Source organism: Macaca fascicularis, chromosome 9, assembly GCF_037993035.2.
Source record: "Macaca fascicularis isolate 582-1 chromosome 9, T2T-MFA8v1.1".
In the NCBI taxonomy this organism is placed as follows: domain Eukaryota; kingdom Metazoa; phylum Chordata; class Mammalia; order Primates; family Cercopithecidae; genus Macaca; species Macaca fascicularis.
This window is the reverse complement of record NC_088383.1, coordinates 137,267,565-137,283,127: the sequence shown is the minus strand read 5'-3', so window position 1 is coordinate 137,283,127 and position 15,563 is coordinate 137,267,565. Positions and strand designations below refer to the sequence as shown.

Sequence of the window (15,563 nt, the reverse complement as noted above, 5' to 3'; positions counted from 1 at the left end):
GTACATCCTGTTTGCAACAGGAAATGAGTCTAAGACCCATGGCTTAAGAGAGCAAACACAGGTTCCCAGACTAGCACAGACCCATAATCAGCCTGTCTAGCAACTTTGGTAGAAGTTAAGTAAAAACTAAAATGGCTCCCAATGTCTTCCTGATCACGCTGAAACCACCAGGATTCTCTGAATTACAAGTGACAGAAACACAACTCGAACTAGCTTAAGCACTAAGGATAATCCAAGGCCTGAAATAACTGAGAAAGTCCAGGGGTGGAGTCAGGAGCCAGCCTCATTGGAGCCTGAGGATCAGCCCTGCCAGGTCACGTTGTGCCCTCCAGGCCGGCTGCCTCCTGCCTGGCTCACTGGCAAGCAGATCACTCCATCGCTCCAGGCGTTGGTCCTTAGAGTTCCTGATGAGTGAGAAAGCGAGCATCCCTCCTGAGAGCTCCATTGCAAGCCCCGAGAAGGACTCTGTATGGCCCAAAGGAGGTCGCGAGCCTATTCTTAAGGTGATCACGGAGGCCGCAGAGATGGAGGACTTCAGTTGGCCATAAGGGGCCAAGAGCCCACTCTGGGGCTTCCCAGCTTGGGAGTGCAGATGGAGGGGCGTCTGGTATTAAAGGTGAATGCAGAAAAAGGAGGTGTCCAGTTAACCTTCGTATCTAAGCAAGATTCTTTCAGAATGTAAAAAGTGCTGAAATATGTAGATCTATGAAGCATGCCTACAATTACTGACGGCCGGTTGGAAGACAAATTTCTGTAAGATAATTCAGAGGTAGTTCTATTTTTAAACTTAAAGTTTCCCAGTTCCCATTCAGATTGCATTTTAAAAATATAGTTTCAGGGAATTTCATTTTAAAGGAAAAGGTGAAACCCAAAACCACTTGCTTTAAGTTTTAAATGGAGGTTTCTGGACATGTTGGTGACTTTATTTATTTATTTATAGACTCAACCTCATTGTCTGTTACAGTGAAAATGTACTGTGAGATCCAACTGCCATGGATAAAAACATTTCAGTCCTACAGTTCCTGGAAAAAAAAATTCTATTTTGTTCCCAAGTCCATTCATTTTATTTATAAAAGAGGAAGCCATACGAAATACACAAGTACTGATTCTCCTGTTTTGTTTAAGAAGCTTCAAGTTTATATCGAGATAAAGTATTGCAAGGAATTTGCTTAAAGATCACTGATTAACACAAGTCATCTCTTGTTTGCCAAGAACATGTATACATTTAAAAATGAGTAATGAAAAGGAACCATTTTTTAAATATTTTATGAAACAGTCCTGGTCAAATTGCTTAGAGAGACCATACGTCACCTATAGGAATTCCCCACCTTCTGGACTATGGAAGTGCCCTCTGATAGGAATAAGACTTGAACAAGTGAGGACTCACTTAAAAATTTAAACCGCCAAGACTCCCATGGAATGTTGGGATTTCTTACTCATCCAAACTCTCTTGGTGACAATGACAGAAACAGAACTCAAACAAGCTGGGAAAGAGGAGAGGATGCTTGATAAATAAAACTGGCAAGTTACAGGGGGTGGGTGGGGACAACGGGATCTGAGAACTGGATGCAGCCAGGCCCCTTCCATGCTCGCTGCTACCTAGGTCGATTTTGTTCCCTCAGTTGAGCTTCTCTATGAGGGCAGGACCATGGCTTCTGGAAGCGTCTGGGCTCATATTCCAGCTCCGCAACAAGAGAGAAAAGATTTGCTTTAACTTTCCCTGCTTTGATGTGACTTAGATTCAACTTTACCACATGCCCCAGGTCCAGACCTGTCAGATGACCAGAAGAATGGGGCACTGTGATTGACTCAGCCTCAGTTCCACCAACCCACATTCCAGAAGGAGATGGTATGTGGGATCGGGGAAGGTCTGTACCACCACCTTAGGTCTAGGCAAACAAACAAGGATCCAGGTCAGGACTTAGCATTAGAGTAGTTCCACTCAAAGTCCAAGGAGCAGTGAGGTCCGCATGCTGTTCTGTCAGTTATGAGTCCATGCCAAGACAAGGACCTTCACCAGCATGTAAATCAGTACACTGCCTCCTCTATTGAGGAAGTCTCACTCTCAAAAAAAAAAAAAAAAAAGTCAGTTCAACCAAAAACTGTGTTCAGAGACCTATTTGGCTTCGTGCTTTTGAGTGATGCTTCTACACAGTACCCTGAAAGGTACTGGAGATGCAGAAATAAATCTCACGCACGCACATACACACACACACACACACACACACACACACACACACCATTTCTGATAATCTGGCAAGAGAGAAGGGCATATACACAAAAAACATAGTGCAATAATGGCTGATGAGCATAAGATCAAGGTAATCATGGCAAACCCCTGAATGAAGGATCTATGATTTCATTCAAAACAGAAAACCTGTTCAATGGAGCCCTCTAAAGAGCTTGTATAGCAAGACAGTGCTGCCCCGTTCTGGTGATCTTGTGGGTCCATCCCGAACAGGACCCCAGGAGAGACGATCGGCAGGAGCCCAGTTAGGACTTTGGCCCTGAGGACTGAGTAACCTTTGGTCCTCACCCAGTGCTCCAGCACCACAATTCCAGCTCTGGATTCCAACTTGTCCTCGCTGCTGAAGCTCAGGATCTGACCTTGAGCTCTCCTCTGCTTTCAGACATGAAAACCCCTCATGGACCATTCCGGAGCCATGCCAGAAAATTACCCTTGCTAATTACAATGAAATAAAGAGTACTTCTGTGCCAAGCAGCAAGCCTATGCTATCTCTACAGCAACTGTCAGGGAAAAAGCAATCCAGAGTCGCATTAAAAGAGAGAACTGAAAGTATTGTGCTCTCTCAGGAAATTGAAAGAAAATTCACATCTTTACTTTTGTCTGCCAGCAGATGTCTTTACCTTGGAGGATGTCCTTTCTGCCTGCAGATGGGTCAGGTAGCGGAGGGCTGGCTCAAGCCAACAAATGCACTTGAATTCCCCGATTCTCCAATCTCTCTGAAGAATACTTAATCTTAATGATATTTCTTGCAGATACACATTAATTCTGCATTGTTCCAGTCACAGAAAATGCCATCTTCTTGGACGATGGTATTAAAAATTCACTTCATGTTTCTGTTTCCAAGATTGAGTCTTTCTTTCTTTTGTTAGGGACACTACTTTGTCGCTGGGGTGCCAGGCTTCCTCAACCTCTGCTATCTCCCTGGGTTCTGGTGTTCTCCTGTCATTACCTGGTGGCCCCTCCAAAGGCTTTGCATCATGCTTTCCCTGCCCATGGCATTAAAATGGCCCTGTTTATTCCTCTTCGTGCCAAGAGCAAGCTGGAAACCACCTTGGTAGCCCTCAGAATAGACCACAACTGCCCCCCTCTTCTTAAGGGCCTTTGCAACGATGATCTCCAATTCTAACTTCTTTGTGCCATTCTAACTAGTCCCTTCTAACAAGAGGCAGAGATGCAGATAGAGACAGAGAGACCGAGACATACAGAGAGAAAGAAATATCACCATAAAAAAAAACAAACAAAATTCCGAGACGCACCAGGAAATACTCAGAATCTTCACTAACCAATTTTCAAGTCTTCCTTTCCTGGTATCTTAACTGCTTCAGGGTTTTCTCTCAGCCAAGGAGCTGTTCAGTACAAAACAAAAATCATAAGAAGAGCATCGGTAACAATGCAGGACAAATTAGCAGTCAATGAGCATAATTTGTATGAAGCTCTCTCTGATTAAGAAAATAATACTTTGTTGCCTTCATTACACAAAATTATTCCAATAGAAGGCTGCATGGAACAGAAAATCCAGTGCTGAATCATGAAAGGCAGTGGATCAAGGTCTTTCATCTAGGAAATCTTTAGCTAAAAAGAGAGAGAGCGAGAGAGAACATCAATCAGATATTATTTCCAATTATTTTTCAAATTGGAACAGAGAAAGAAAACACACACACACATAAGCCTGACTGGTGTTACTTGAGTTTGTTGCTGGAAGGAAAGTCCTTGCTTATATTGAAGTAAAGTTCTGAAAATAAGCAAAGAACAGATTTATTGATTTTGGGGGAGTCTGGGTGTAAAAAAGAGAGAGAATAAAGAAGTGCTCTTTGCCCGCTCTGTCCAAATGACATCCCAAGTGGCCTCCCTAATGGTGGGGGAGGGGAGGGGGCAGGTGCCTACCCGGGCACATGGACAGAACTGCCCTGAGGCTAGGGCTAATGGTATTGGCTGAGCCCTGCTGTAAGCCTCTCTTTTCTAATAGCCAACTTTCTATGTGCGAGAAGACAGACAGATATTGATTGGTCCAAATGCCCTTGAGTTGACAACATCTGAAATGAAAATCCACAAGGCTAGCACAAACTTTCTGCAAGTTCAATTTCTAGAATCTGATTATGACACTGGACTGTGAAATCATTCACACATGTAAAAGGCCTCTCTTTTTTGTACCCCCATTTGGCACTTGTAATTGGAGGGAGTTAAGTGGCTTCATCAAGCTTGTTATTCAAATATCCAACAGAAAGAGGCAACTGCAGGCTAATCTTGGGGTGATTAAAGGAAGAAATGCTCTCCCGCTGGTGCAGGGCTAATGTCAGCAATGAAATGGACCAAGGCCTCACGCTACTCCCCACCTGAAAAAGGAATTACACGCAGCTTAAATACACAATCTCTAAAAATCTCATGCACAGAGCTGCTTTCTGAGTTATTTCAGAACACCTACAGAGAAACTCATGATTTCATTACCCATGCATTTGGAGGGGATTAGAGCCCCCATTTTGTGGTCCCCATTACTCTATCACAATTAATTACTTTTTTCCTTTTCCTTCCTTTCCCAAATAAGATGCTGAAGCTGCAATTCACAATTGTTAAAGTCCTGGGAATAGCAAGGTTTGCAGTACTCTATCCAGCTCTTATTAAAACACGCCTCTGTATTCTACAAATTCCTCTTGATCAATACATCGACTGCAGTATAAACCTTAAATAAAGCACTATTACACTTGAAGTACGCACTGTTCTTGTCTTAGTAGGTTACTTAGAAGCATAAAAAGGCAAAACCTTTTGGAATTGGCATCTGGACATTTGTGCCAAGGAAACTGCAGATGGAATACACATTAAATTTATTCCATCATTGATTGGAAACGCTGATCCTTTATGGCTTCACGTTTCTTTCCTCATTAATCTTAGTTAACCCTCTCAAAACAACGCCAGCTTTGTCGGTCCAAGTATCTAAAACCCACCATGCAGAGAAGGCAGCTTTTTAAGAAGGGTTTGATTCCTAGCATGAGTAAATCAGCCAACAATCCCTGTCTTAGAAAATGCCACTGCTTTCTTTTTTAAAATATTAAAACAAGAAAGAACAGATTTCTGCACAACTCGGGGTTGGGGGGATAAGTGGAAGGCAGAAGAGATGGGAATGTTAGCAGAGCCCAGTGGGAAGCCCATGGATTGCCAGAGAAGAGATGAGCAGGAAGCTCGTGGACTTGTTGCTACAGCACCAGCCACGGGGAGTCATTTTCAGCACACATCCAATGTCACCCATGACCAGAACCTGGCGCAGCCAGGAACTCTGCAGGTCAATGTTTCGTGACTTCTACAGCTCAAGGAGAGGTGCTTCCCAGTCAAGTATACGTCTGGGGTTTGGGGATAATGCAATGGTTCTAAACACAAAAGGAATACTCTCAGATGTAATGATTGTGTTCCCTGCACCCTAATTTGGCTAACTGATATGATACTAACTTTCCATTTTTCTGCCAAACAGAAAGAAATGCCTGGAATCACTATTTCCTTGCCCACAGCAATATAGGGGCCTTGGATAAGCCTCATGCTTATCCAACAGCTGGCCCTAAACTGCCCTACTGCCCCTCGGAACAGGCCACAACTGCCCTGTTCTTCCTAACAGCCTTACAAGAGTGTGCACCAATCCTGACCTTTTTATGTCTTTCTTGCTGTTCCCCTTCTAACAAGAGACAGAGAGAAAGAGGGGAAGAAAAGAAATACTATGAAAACTTGGACACAAAATTCCTAAGGCTTCTAATTCTAGAAAAAATAGAGAATTCCTAGAAAGAAATAGTAACAATAACCACCTGTTTATTACAGCAAAAATTTTAAAATATTTAACAAAGGACACAAAACCCTCTCTGCTGCCATGCAGCATGCATTTAGCTTACTGCAGCCTTATGGATGGGGCTCCAGAAGGTAAAAGCCCTTTTTGAATCCATGAAAAGATCAACATCTGAATATATATTAAAGATAAAGTCTAAGTACGTCATAAAAGGCAGAAAAACACCAGCCTAACTTCTAGGTGGATGCAGGAGCCACTGGTCCCCACTGAGGGGACAGAGCCCTGGGGAAGGAGGTGCTAAATGGATTCTGCTCACACTGCATCCACATAGGCCTGGTTTTAAATAGCGGGCTGTCTTATTGGAAGGGAAATATAAATCTCCCAACCCAGAAGAAGATGTGATCTCAGCAGAAAATGGAAAACAATAGCTGGAAAGTAATACCAGGACTTTCAGATGAGATACAAAAAAGTTAGTCCGCATATGATTTATCTTCATGCATCTAGACATTTGAAAACAGCTGTTCGGATCATTCCTGAGTACTTTGATTTAGAAAGGCCCCCACATGCCCAGAATCAGCCTGGGGCCCAGGACAGGAACAGCGTTCGCCCTGGGACTGACTAGGACCCATCTACCCAGTCACTGCACGCCATCCCCAACAGAGCGCCATCTATGGGATCTGTCAGACTTCCCTCCCCTTCCAAGCAGAACTGAAGGGCAGTTAAGAGTCACAGTCCTGGCTCTGAACTGTGGCTCTGTCATCTTCTGCCCAAGTGACAAGCCCTCGAATTTCTGCATGCCTCTGTCACCTCCACTACAAATGGAGATTCTGTCTCCTACCCAGTAACCTTTTGGCCCTCAGAACAGCCCCCAGGATGCTCTAAAAGGCCACGCCCCTCCATCGGCACTTGTATTCTTCGTCACACTCTCAGCTCCGGATGGTTTCTGTCTACTTCCAAAGAAAGAGAAAATCAGCCATTATAAGAACAGTCAACAAATGAGCATCGAGATTTGAAGGCTGTTCCAAAAAGTGAGTTTGAATGTTTGAGCAATGCTCCACTTTGGTGGGGTCACTTAGGCTTCCAAAGTGACTCTGGAAAAGGTTACAGGTGTCGAGGAGCTCCGGCCTAGCTGCTTGCAAAGTCACCTCTCTGCCTTGACCTGAAAGTCAGAGCTTATCAGAAACACCCAAACATCTGAAAAATTCTTCTGTTTCTCCAACTGTGAACCAACCCACCGCCAAATGAGCGTGCCAGAAGACAGCGAGGATCCAATTACAAACCATTTACCTGTCGTGCCTGTCCCATTCATGAGGTCCCAGCTCTGTGGCCCAGTGTTTGCTCTGCTTTATGAGCGGCATTGACAGAAGGCCCTGCCCAGGCTGGGTCCTGATGACAGGCATCCCTCGTCACACTCCAGTGAACTCTTCTGACAGAGTCAGGACCCCTGGGGGCAGAATCCTGTGACCTAATTGAGTGGCAATCCCCTTTCAGCCATGTCACTGCCACCAGCAGGGCCCTGGGCTCTGTGTAGCCACCTCAGACAGTCTCTCCCCAAGCCAGGCTTGGGTCCCCATAGCCTCTCCTGGCTGAGTGAGCGGGAGCTGCAGTGTGGCCGGCTGCTCACAGCAGCTTGGTCCAGTTAAGCCCTCCACGCTGGGCCAGCTCCACACTGGGGACCAGGCAGAACCTGCACTTTGCCTTCTTACAGGAGAAAAACACTTTTTGGATTGAGGACAAAAGATCCGCTGAAAATAGCCTTCCTGTATTTTCACATGAAAAAAAAAAAAACAAAAAACAAAAAAACGTTGAAGACAATGAGCTTCACCAGATGCAGCCAAATTCCAGGACAGAACCCTCCCCACCGCCCCGCCTCCACCGCAGCCTCCTTCTGGCTTGTCCTTCAAAAAACAGAAACCATGGGTTTCTGTTTTTTGTTTTTTGTTTTTTTCTAATTTCATAGTAATACACACTTTTGGTAGGAAATTCATAAAAATGAAGAAAGAAGAAAAATCTAAGACATTTATAATTCTAATTCTTCTTCCCAGAATAACCACAATTTTTGGTATATTATTCTAATTTTTTTCCATGAGTGTAATATATTTTTTTTGTTTTTTAAAACAAAAACACAATTATACCCTACATGTCTTTTTTCGGTTATGAACATAGTCTGAATGACTTTCAAGCCTTTAAATATTTTCTTTTCATGGCATTGAAAGGGTGCAGAGTTGTAGCACTGTGTGTTTGCCCAAATAAATGCCATGTATTGAGATAAGTCATGCCATGAGGAACATCCTTACCAGCCCATGATTATTTCTTCAAAATTCATAAAGAAGGATAAATTCAGAAAGAACTGGTTTAGTTCAACTGACATGCATTTTTTTTTAAGCAGGAAAATGCTTTAAAAAAAATAAATATATAAAACAAGTGGCAGCTGAGAGCGGTGGTTCACGCCTATAATCTTAGCACTTTAGGAGGTCATAGCAGGAGGATCGCTTGAGGTCAAGAGTTCGATACCAGCCTGGCCAACACGGCAAAACCTTGTCTCTACTAAAAATACAAAAATTAGCCAGCCGTGTTGGTGCACAATTGTAATCCTTCCTCCTCGGGAGGCTGAGACTGAGAATCTCTTGAACCTGGGAGACAGAGGTTGCACTGAGCTGAGATTATGCCACTGCACTCCAGCCTGGGCAACAGAGCAAGACCCTGTCTGAAAAAAAATAAGTGAATAAATAAAATGGCAACCTCATAAGTTAGAAACTTGCCACACTGTTTTTTGAAACACGCTCCCACAGGAGCTCCTTGATCTCCCCTCTGTGCTGCTAACACCACCTTTCTCAGGGGCCATGAGTGTGGCTGGCACTGTTTCTGCTTCTCAGTGTGGCCTCTGCAAGAACCACCACCCAGCATCACCCTGAGCAGAGCGACCACTTTGCTTACAGCATCTCTGCTTTGCTTACAGCATCTCCTCTCCAATGCCGGCGGCAGAGGAGCACTCCTTCTGGGTAGGAAGAAACCCCTCTGCCAGCCGTTACGGCCTCTGTCCAGGGTCAGCCTCCCCCTGTTCTGGGAAGCCTGCCCTCCCATCTCTTGGTGGAGATACGGAACCTGGGGGTGGGGTCTGCTCAAGGCAGGTGGGCTCCTGAGATTTACTTAAGGTGGCAGGGGTGGGTGGGGGGGAAACCCAAACTCAGTGTAATTCAACCTGCGTCTCTCCATGGCCTCCCTGTCCCTCTGAGGGATGCTGCCCAGACCTGCAAGCCAGGCGTTCGAGGCATCTTCAGGCATTAGGGACATCTTCAGTCTCCCTCTGTGCCTCTCTCTGCCTCTTTCACCAATCAATAGCTTGGCCACAAACCCCTACAACTTTCCCTTCAGAATATTTTCCCGGAGCTGGTGGTGTGATTATCTGGCAAGCAGAGTGCTTGGCATGGCTCCTGGCAATACGCATTCCCCACAATTCTGTACCAATTGGCATACACATGTGTGTAGGTGTGCATGTAGATGGATGGATGTTTCCACGCACGACAGCCTTCTCTGGCTGCCCTCCTGCCCCCACTCTTTCTCTACCTGGACTCCAGGTTGGGGTGGGGAGTGGGAGGTTTGTTTTTTTTTTTCGTTTTGTTTTCTGTTTTTGTTTTTGTTTTTGTTTTGAGATGGAGTTCTGCTCTTTCGCCCAGGCTGGAGTGCAGTGGTACAGTCTCAGCTCACTGCAACCTCAGCCTTCCAGTTTCAAGCGATTCTCCTGCCTCAGCCTCCCGAGTAGCTGGACTACAGGCACCCACCAACATGCCTGGCTACTTTTTGTATTTTTAGCAGAGATGGGGTTTCACCATGTTGGCCAGGCTGGTCTCAAACTCCTGACCTCATCATCTGCACGCCTCGGCCTCCCAAAGTGCTGGGATTACAGGCATGAGCCACCACACCCAGCCAAGTCTTTTAAGCTATCAATCTGAGTGCTCATTCATCTGCTTAGACCTTTCAGTGGCTTCCTGTCATCCCCAGGGACAAGTCTCGAATTGCTCACACACCTTACAAGGTCCTCTCGATCTGTTCCCACCACCTCTCCAGGGTCACCTCTCCATTTTCCTCCAATGCTCCTCCCCCACTATGACCTCTGCACACTGGTCTAGACAGCACTGTCCACCATGTAGCCACTAGCCACACGCGGGCATTCAGATTTAAATTTAAATTAATTAAAAGTAAATGAAATCAACATTCAGTTCTTCTGTTGCAATAACCACACTGCATGCTCAGCTACCATCTTGGACAGCACACAGGAAGAACATTCCCAGTGTGACGTTCCCTGGACAGTGCTGCTCCAGACCTAGAGAGTACCATTCAATCTCTCCAAAGAAGCATGGTGTCTCCCCTGGTAGTTCTGCCCCTACATCTAGGGAATCTGGGGAGACATCAGTGAATCGTTGTCAACATCAAACCCCATACTATGTTGGTAAGCATCATTCTTCTTAACGTATCTGGCTGGTTTTGTTCCTGAACTGTTTCATCAGTTCTTGGGCGAAAGACTCCAAGTGTAGTAAGTGGAACACCCCTTAGCCTGCCTGATGGCAAATTCCACTTTCTCAGTGTGTGTTTTCTAAAGCAAAGCTCCCTCCACCTATTTAATGCCCCAGTCTGTCCTTGCAGGTGTCCCCATCAGCCTAGGTGCAGGTGCATCACACAGGGTGCTTCATCTTTCTGAATACACCCTTGGAGCCCCATGACCCCCAGAGACTCTCCCCTTGTACACTCTGCAGCTGCAGCTGGAGCAGCAGGGGCTGGAGGGGTCACTGTCTCCACCACACAGCCTGATGCCCCTCCTTGGAGGCAGTTCCAGAGCCAGGCACAGCTTGGCCCAACACACATGGTCAACCAGACTTTGAGACTTGGAAGGGGGCCAGAAGTTCAGAACCCACCCAACTGGTGCACCCAAAACCTCATGTGAACGGCTCCCTCTTGTTAAGACATGAAAGGCTCTACCCAATATGAAAGGAGGAAAAAGTGATCCAGGAGAGGAAACAAGCCAACAATTGCCATGCATTCATGCCTAGTCAGCAATTAGCACAAGAGAGCTTTCAGTGTCAACGCATGAAGAAGACCCGAGGGGCTGCAGCCAGGAAGGGGGCCCGGGGGTTCCGAAGGTGAGCAAGAAGAAGAAGAGGGAAGGACAAAGGTGGAGGGAGTAGAGTCTGACTCCCACCCCGCCCCCCAGTTTGCTCGAGGCCCACCCTGTTCTTCCCAAACACACTGGCCCACCTTGTAAGCAACTTCCACAGTGAACATTTTCAACACAAAAATATTAATAATGAGGCACCTTCTCAAGGATCTCCTGTGAAACTTGCCTTTGGTTAAGGAATTCCTAGCCCAGGAAAGCAGTGGGAATCCTGCAGTAAGTGGCTTTTTAAGATCAGCTGGCAGGGTCCCAGGAGGCTGCTCCATAGTCGATAAGAATTACTAAACATCATTGCAAAGAGTGCAGAGTAATTCCACGGACCAAAGAGAAAAGGAAGATGAAGTTAATTGGCACCAGAAGTAAAGACCAAACCCCAGACTTGCCATAGAGTATTTGCTGACCAGAAGGGCTTGGAGGAAATCTGAAGGAGGCCTGTGGGTTGCAATTATCCATTCTTTGTGGCCTCCGGAGGCCCTGGGTACCTTGGTGATCACAGCGAGAGAGTGGCTCCTATCTGCAGGACATTAACAGCTCCAGTCCATGGGCCTCTGGGAGTCCTGTAGAACCAAATCACATGCATTATTGGAGGAGACAGCATAAGGGGGTGAGCATGAGGACAAAACTTACAGCTGTACCTTGCAGCTTCTCATTGTAGAACTAGGAGTTCCTAGTACCCAAGGGGCGGCCACCACTGGACCCAGCAGCCAGTGGGGAGATGGCACGGGGAGAAGCTTTGGGAGCCTCCAGTCCACTTGAGCTTTTGTACCTGGAACCACCTTTCTGGAGACGTGGGACAAGCACGGTGGAGATGTCACTGCTGAAAGAGAAGAGCAAGCAGCCAACCTCCTAGTCCTTCCCACCAAATGTTTGCTCCTGCCTGGGAGGTGACCTAATGCTTCCCATGCAGGGATGCAGCTTCTGTTTGCAGTGATACAATGAGATTTCACCACTCCTAAAGCTCCTTAGCCCTGTGCCAGGGGTTGTCATTCTAGATCCCACTTCCCAGGGCCGGCTCCATACCTGTCGTGCCTGGCTGAGAAAAGAGCTTCGCACGAGCATCGCATGGGTGCCTTTGAATTGCACAAGTCTCCTACTTCACACTTGGGCAATGGTCCTCAGACAGAGAATACTTTTGGTTGGGATATGAAGCACCTTTTTTTCCTCTCGTACAGTCCCTGGAGTGGAAGCGCACCATGGAGACTGACTTCATGCATTTGCCAGTTTCCTTCCTGAAGTTGACATAAAGCAGCATTTGGTTTTGATCCAACACAGAAAAACCTCACATCAGTACTGGAGGGAGTGCATGCAATTCATGGTTTAAAATGGAATAAAAACCCCAAATGAGGGTGTTTTGGCGGGGGGGCTCTACAGTTGGTGACAAAGGGCTTCACTTTAATGTCTAAGGACCACAAATTACACAAGCGGTGCTAGCTTAGGGGAGGCTGTCTTCTTCACACTGTGCTCCCTAAAGTACCTAGACAAGGCATTTCCATTCTATCCCACTGACTCAGGGACAGAAAAGAAAATCATCCTGAAAAACTCACTGACTTTAAGACTTTGCCATGCATACTGGTCACTGCCCAGTTATAGGGTCCAATACCAAATTGTCCTCAATTTCTTCCCCAAATACCAACCCATACAGAATTAAGTGGGCTCTATGATGCTAACACGGTTTGCCTTTACATTCCTCCCAAGGCACTCTCCCGTCATGAAGTGTGGCCGGGCAGTGGGGCTGCAGTAGCCACAGGCTGTCCTTGCTCCTGCCTGCCAAAGCCACTGGCTGCTGGCTGCCGCTGATCAGCCGGCCCCCAAGGCGATGGCTTAACAAGCCCCAGTAGAAGCGAATGGGAGGGGCTTCTCTCTTCCCTCTGCAAAGAAAATGAAATGGATAGAAATTATATTGGGAAGTCATTCCCGCCCACCCACATCCATCATTACACAGGAATGGGTTGACAAAGGATCATGACCCATGTGAAGGATTATACAGCCAGACCCACGGCCGCCTCTTCCACCGCCCCCCCATGCCACCCAATCATGTGAAGGATTATACAGCCAGACTCATGGCCGCCTCTGCCACCTTCCCCCGTCCCACCCAATCATGTGAAGGATTATACAGCCAGACCCACGGCCACCTCTGCCACCGCCCCCCATCCCACCCAATTTAAGAAATCCCAGTTTGCTTGAACACCATCTGGTTCTCAGACTCCCTATCCCCACACTCTCAGTTCTTCACCCCTAAAATTATAATAACCAGAAATGAATCTGCCAGAAGGCTTTAAGGATTAATCGTTATATCACCTATGAAAATAAACTGAAATTATTTTCTAAAATAAAAATGCTCTAGGAAGGCCGGGGACAGTGGCTCACACATGTAATCTCAGCATTTTGGGAAGCCAAGACGAGTGGATCACCTGAGGTCAGGAGTTTGAGACCAGGACCTGCGTAAAACCCCATCTCTACTAAAAATACAAAAATTAGTTGGGTGTAGTGGCAGGTGTCTGTAATCCCAGCTACTCAGGAGGCTGATGCTGAAGAATCACTTGAACCCAGGAGACGGAGGTTGCAGTGATCTGAGATTGTACCACTGCACTCCAGCCTGGGCAACAGAGCGAGACTCTGTCTCAAAAACAAACAAACAAAAACTCTAGGAAGAAAAATTCAAAAATCTCTCTCTCAGACTTTAGGTTAGGGCTAGAATGATAATTTGAGTTAGAGTATAATTGACAAAAGGAGAGTTTGTTGTTGTTGTTATTGTTTTTACCTTAATCTGGGTGGGATAAGTTAATAAAATTAAACATATTTAGAGGTAAAGATTATTTTTCTTCATCCTAAAGTGAATGGGAAGACAATAAAATCGTTTAAGCAAAGGGATGACATGATAGGTTTAAATTTTAGAAAGATCAAGAAGGGAGGCGGCCAGGTATAGGGAGAGCTATGCAGTGGGATGGGCACCCTCCACATCATTCCAGGCACACGGATACAGAAATTACTGGAACAGAGAGATGCCTGCCCTCACGGGGCTTACAGTCTAACTTGGGGAGACTGAAAACAAGCAAATTAATGAAGAAAGCATGTACACCAGAGTGCTGGGGAGGAAAATACGCAGGGAGGGGAAGGGGATCTATCGGGTGAGTGGGCACAATTTTAATGATAGTGCTCGTCAGTATCTCAGACCCTTTCCATATAGTTTGAGACTTTTATCAAGTTGTCATCCACGTGTTGGGGCCACCAGCAGTGGATGGAGGAAGGCACTGAAGCAGAAAGAAAAGCAGGGGCTGTAGGTCTCATGGCCACTGTGCTTGGGAGAGCAACAGCCTCAGTAAGAGAGGGACCATGACCTTCAGATCTCAAGCTGACCCCAGTGAACCCCAACGTTTGAAACTCACCTCCCATGCTGTCCCCATCCACCTGACCTGCACACCTAACTCCCTACAAACCAAAGGTCGTTAGGATGCCCATGGCCCACGGTTCACCTGGGGGTTCTGTCTCAACGTATTGAAGTGGTCAGCTGGCTGTTCACTCCAGGACTCATTCCAAAGATGTTTATTGAACATCAGAGGTGCTTGGCACTAGAGTGGGGGAACCAGGGAAAGAAGACACGTTGGAAGAACACATTTAAACCACTGTCCATACTCCAGTGGGGGCACTGGAGGACAGACTAAAATACAATGTCAGTATCAGTGGACACAAGGAAAGAGCAATATACCAATTAAAGTCCAAATTCTTTCTGTCTAAGGCATCCACAGAAGCTTTCGAAAAGAGATGATATTGGATCTGAGGTTGTGAAGAATGAATACGTTTTTCAGGCTGAGAAGAGATGGAAGAGCATTCTAGGCAGAGAGAACAGCAGACGCCAAATCACAGAGGTGGGATAAGCCCAGATTGTCTTAGGATGACCAAGTGGTTCAGGGTGGCCGGAGCATGGGGATGTGGTCAGGAGGAGCAGAGATAAAACTGGAGGAGGATATTGGGACTGGGCTGTTACATCCTTATAGGCCACAGTAAGGGCCTTGTCCTTTCCTGCAGGTGATGGTGTGCAGGGGGCATCAGGGTGGAACTGGCACTGAAGGGGGAAGGTGGGTTGGGAGAGACTGTGGGCAGCGATACTGAAAGGAGCCCACTGCAATCATTGATTATCTCACCGTTTCTGTGGGTTAGGAGTCCAGGCATAGCCCAGCTGGGTGTACTGCTTAGGGTCTCACCAGGCTGCAAATGAAGTGTCAACTGGAACAGGGGTCTCATCTCAGGGCTTCACTGGAAGGACTCATGTGCCCATGCTCGTGGTTTTTGGCAGGATTTGGCTCCTCACAGCCAAAAAACAGCTTTGGCTTTTCTGCCGGCTGCTGCCTGGGGGCCACCCTCAGCTTCAACAGGCTGAGGCG

General features: G+C 46.5%; 1 protein-coding gene across 1 annotated transcript in view; it reads right to left on the bottom strand.

Moving 5' to 3' along the window:
- Positions 1-1,035: 1,035 nt before the first annotated feature.
- Positions 1,036-15,563, bottom strand: part of LOC102135635 (uncharacterized) — a 173,940-nt gene continuing 159,412 nt past the window's right edge. Inside the window, exons 4-8 of the mRNA XM_074000860.1 lie at positions 12,850-13,049; positions 12,202-12,356; positions 11,817-11,961; positions 11,664-11,738; positions 1,036-11,462 (exon numbers count right to left, since the gene is read on the bottom strand). Coding sequence (XP_073856961.1) covers positions 12,277-12,356; positions 12,850-13,049 — 280 coding nt within the window. The 3' untranslated portion in view covers positions 1,036-11,462; positions 11,664-11,738; positions 11,817-11,961; positions 12,202-12,276. The remainder of the gene's footprint in view (positions 11,463-11,663; positions 11,739-11,816; positions 11,962-12,201; positions 12,357-12,849; positions 13,050-15,563) is intronic.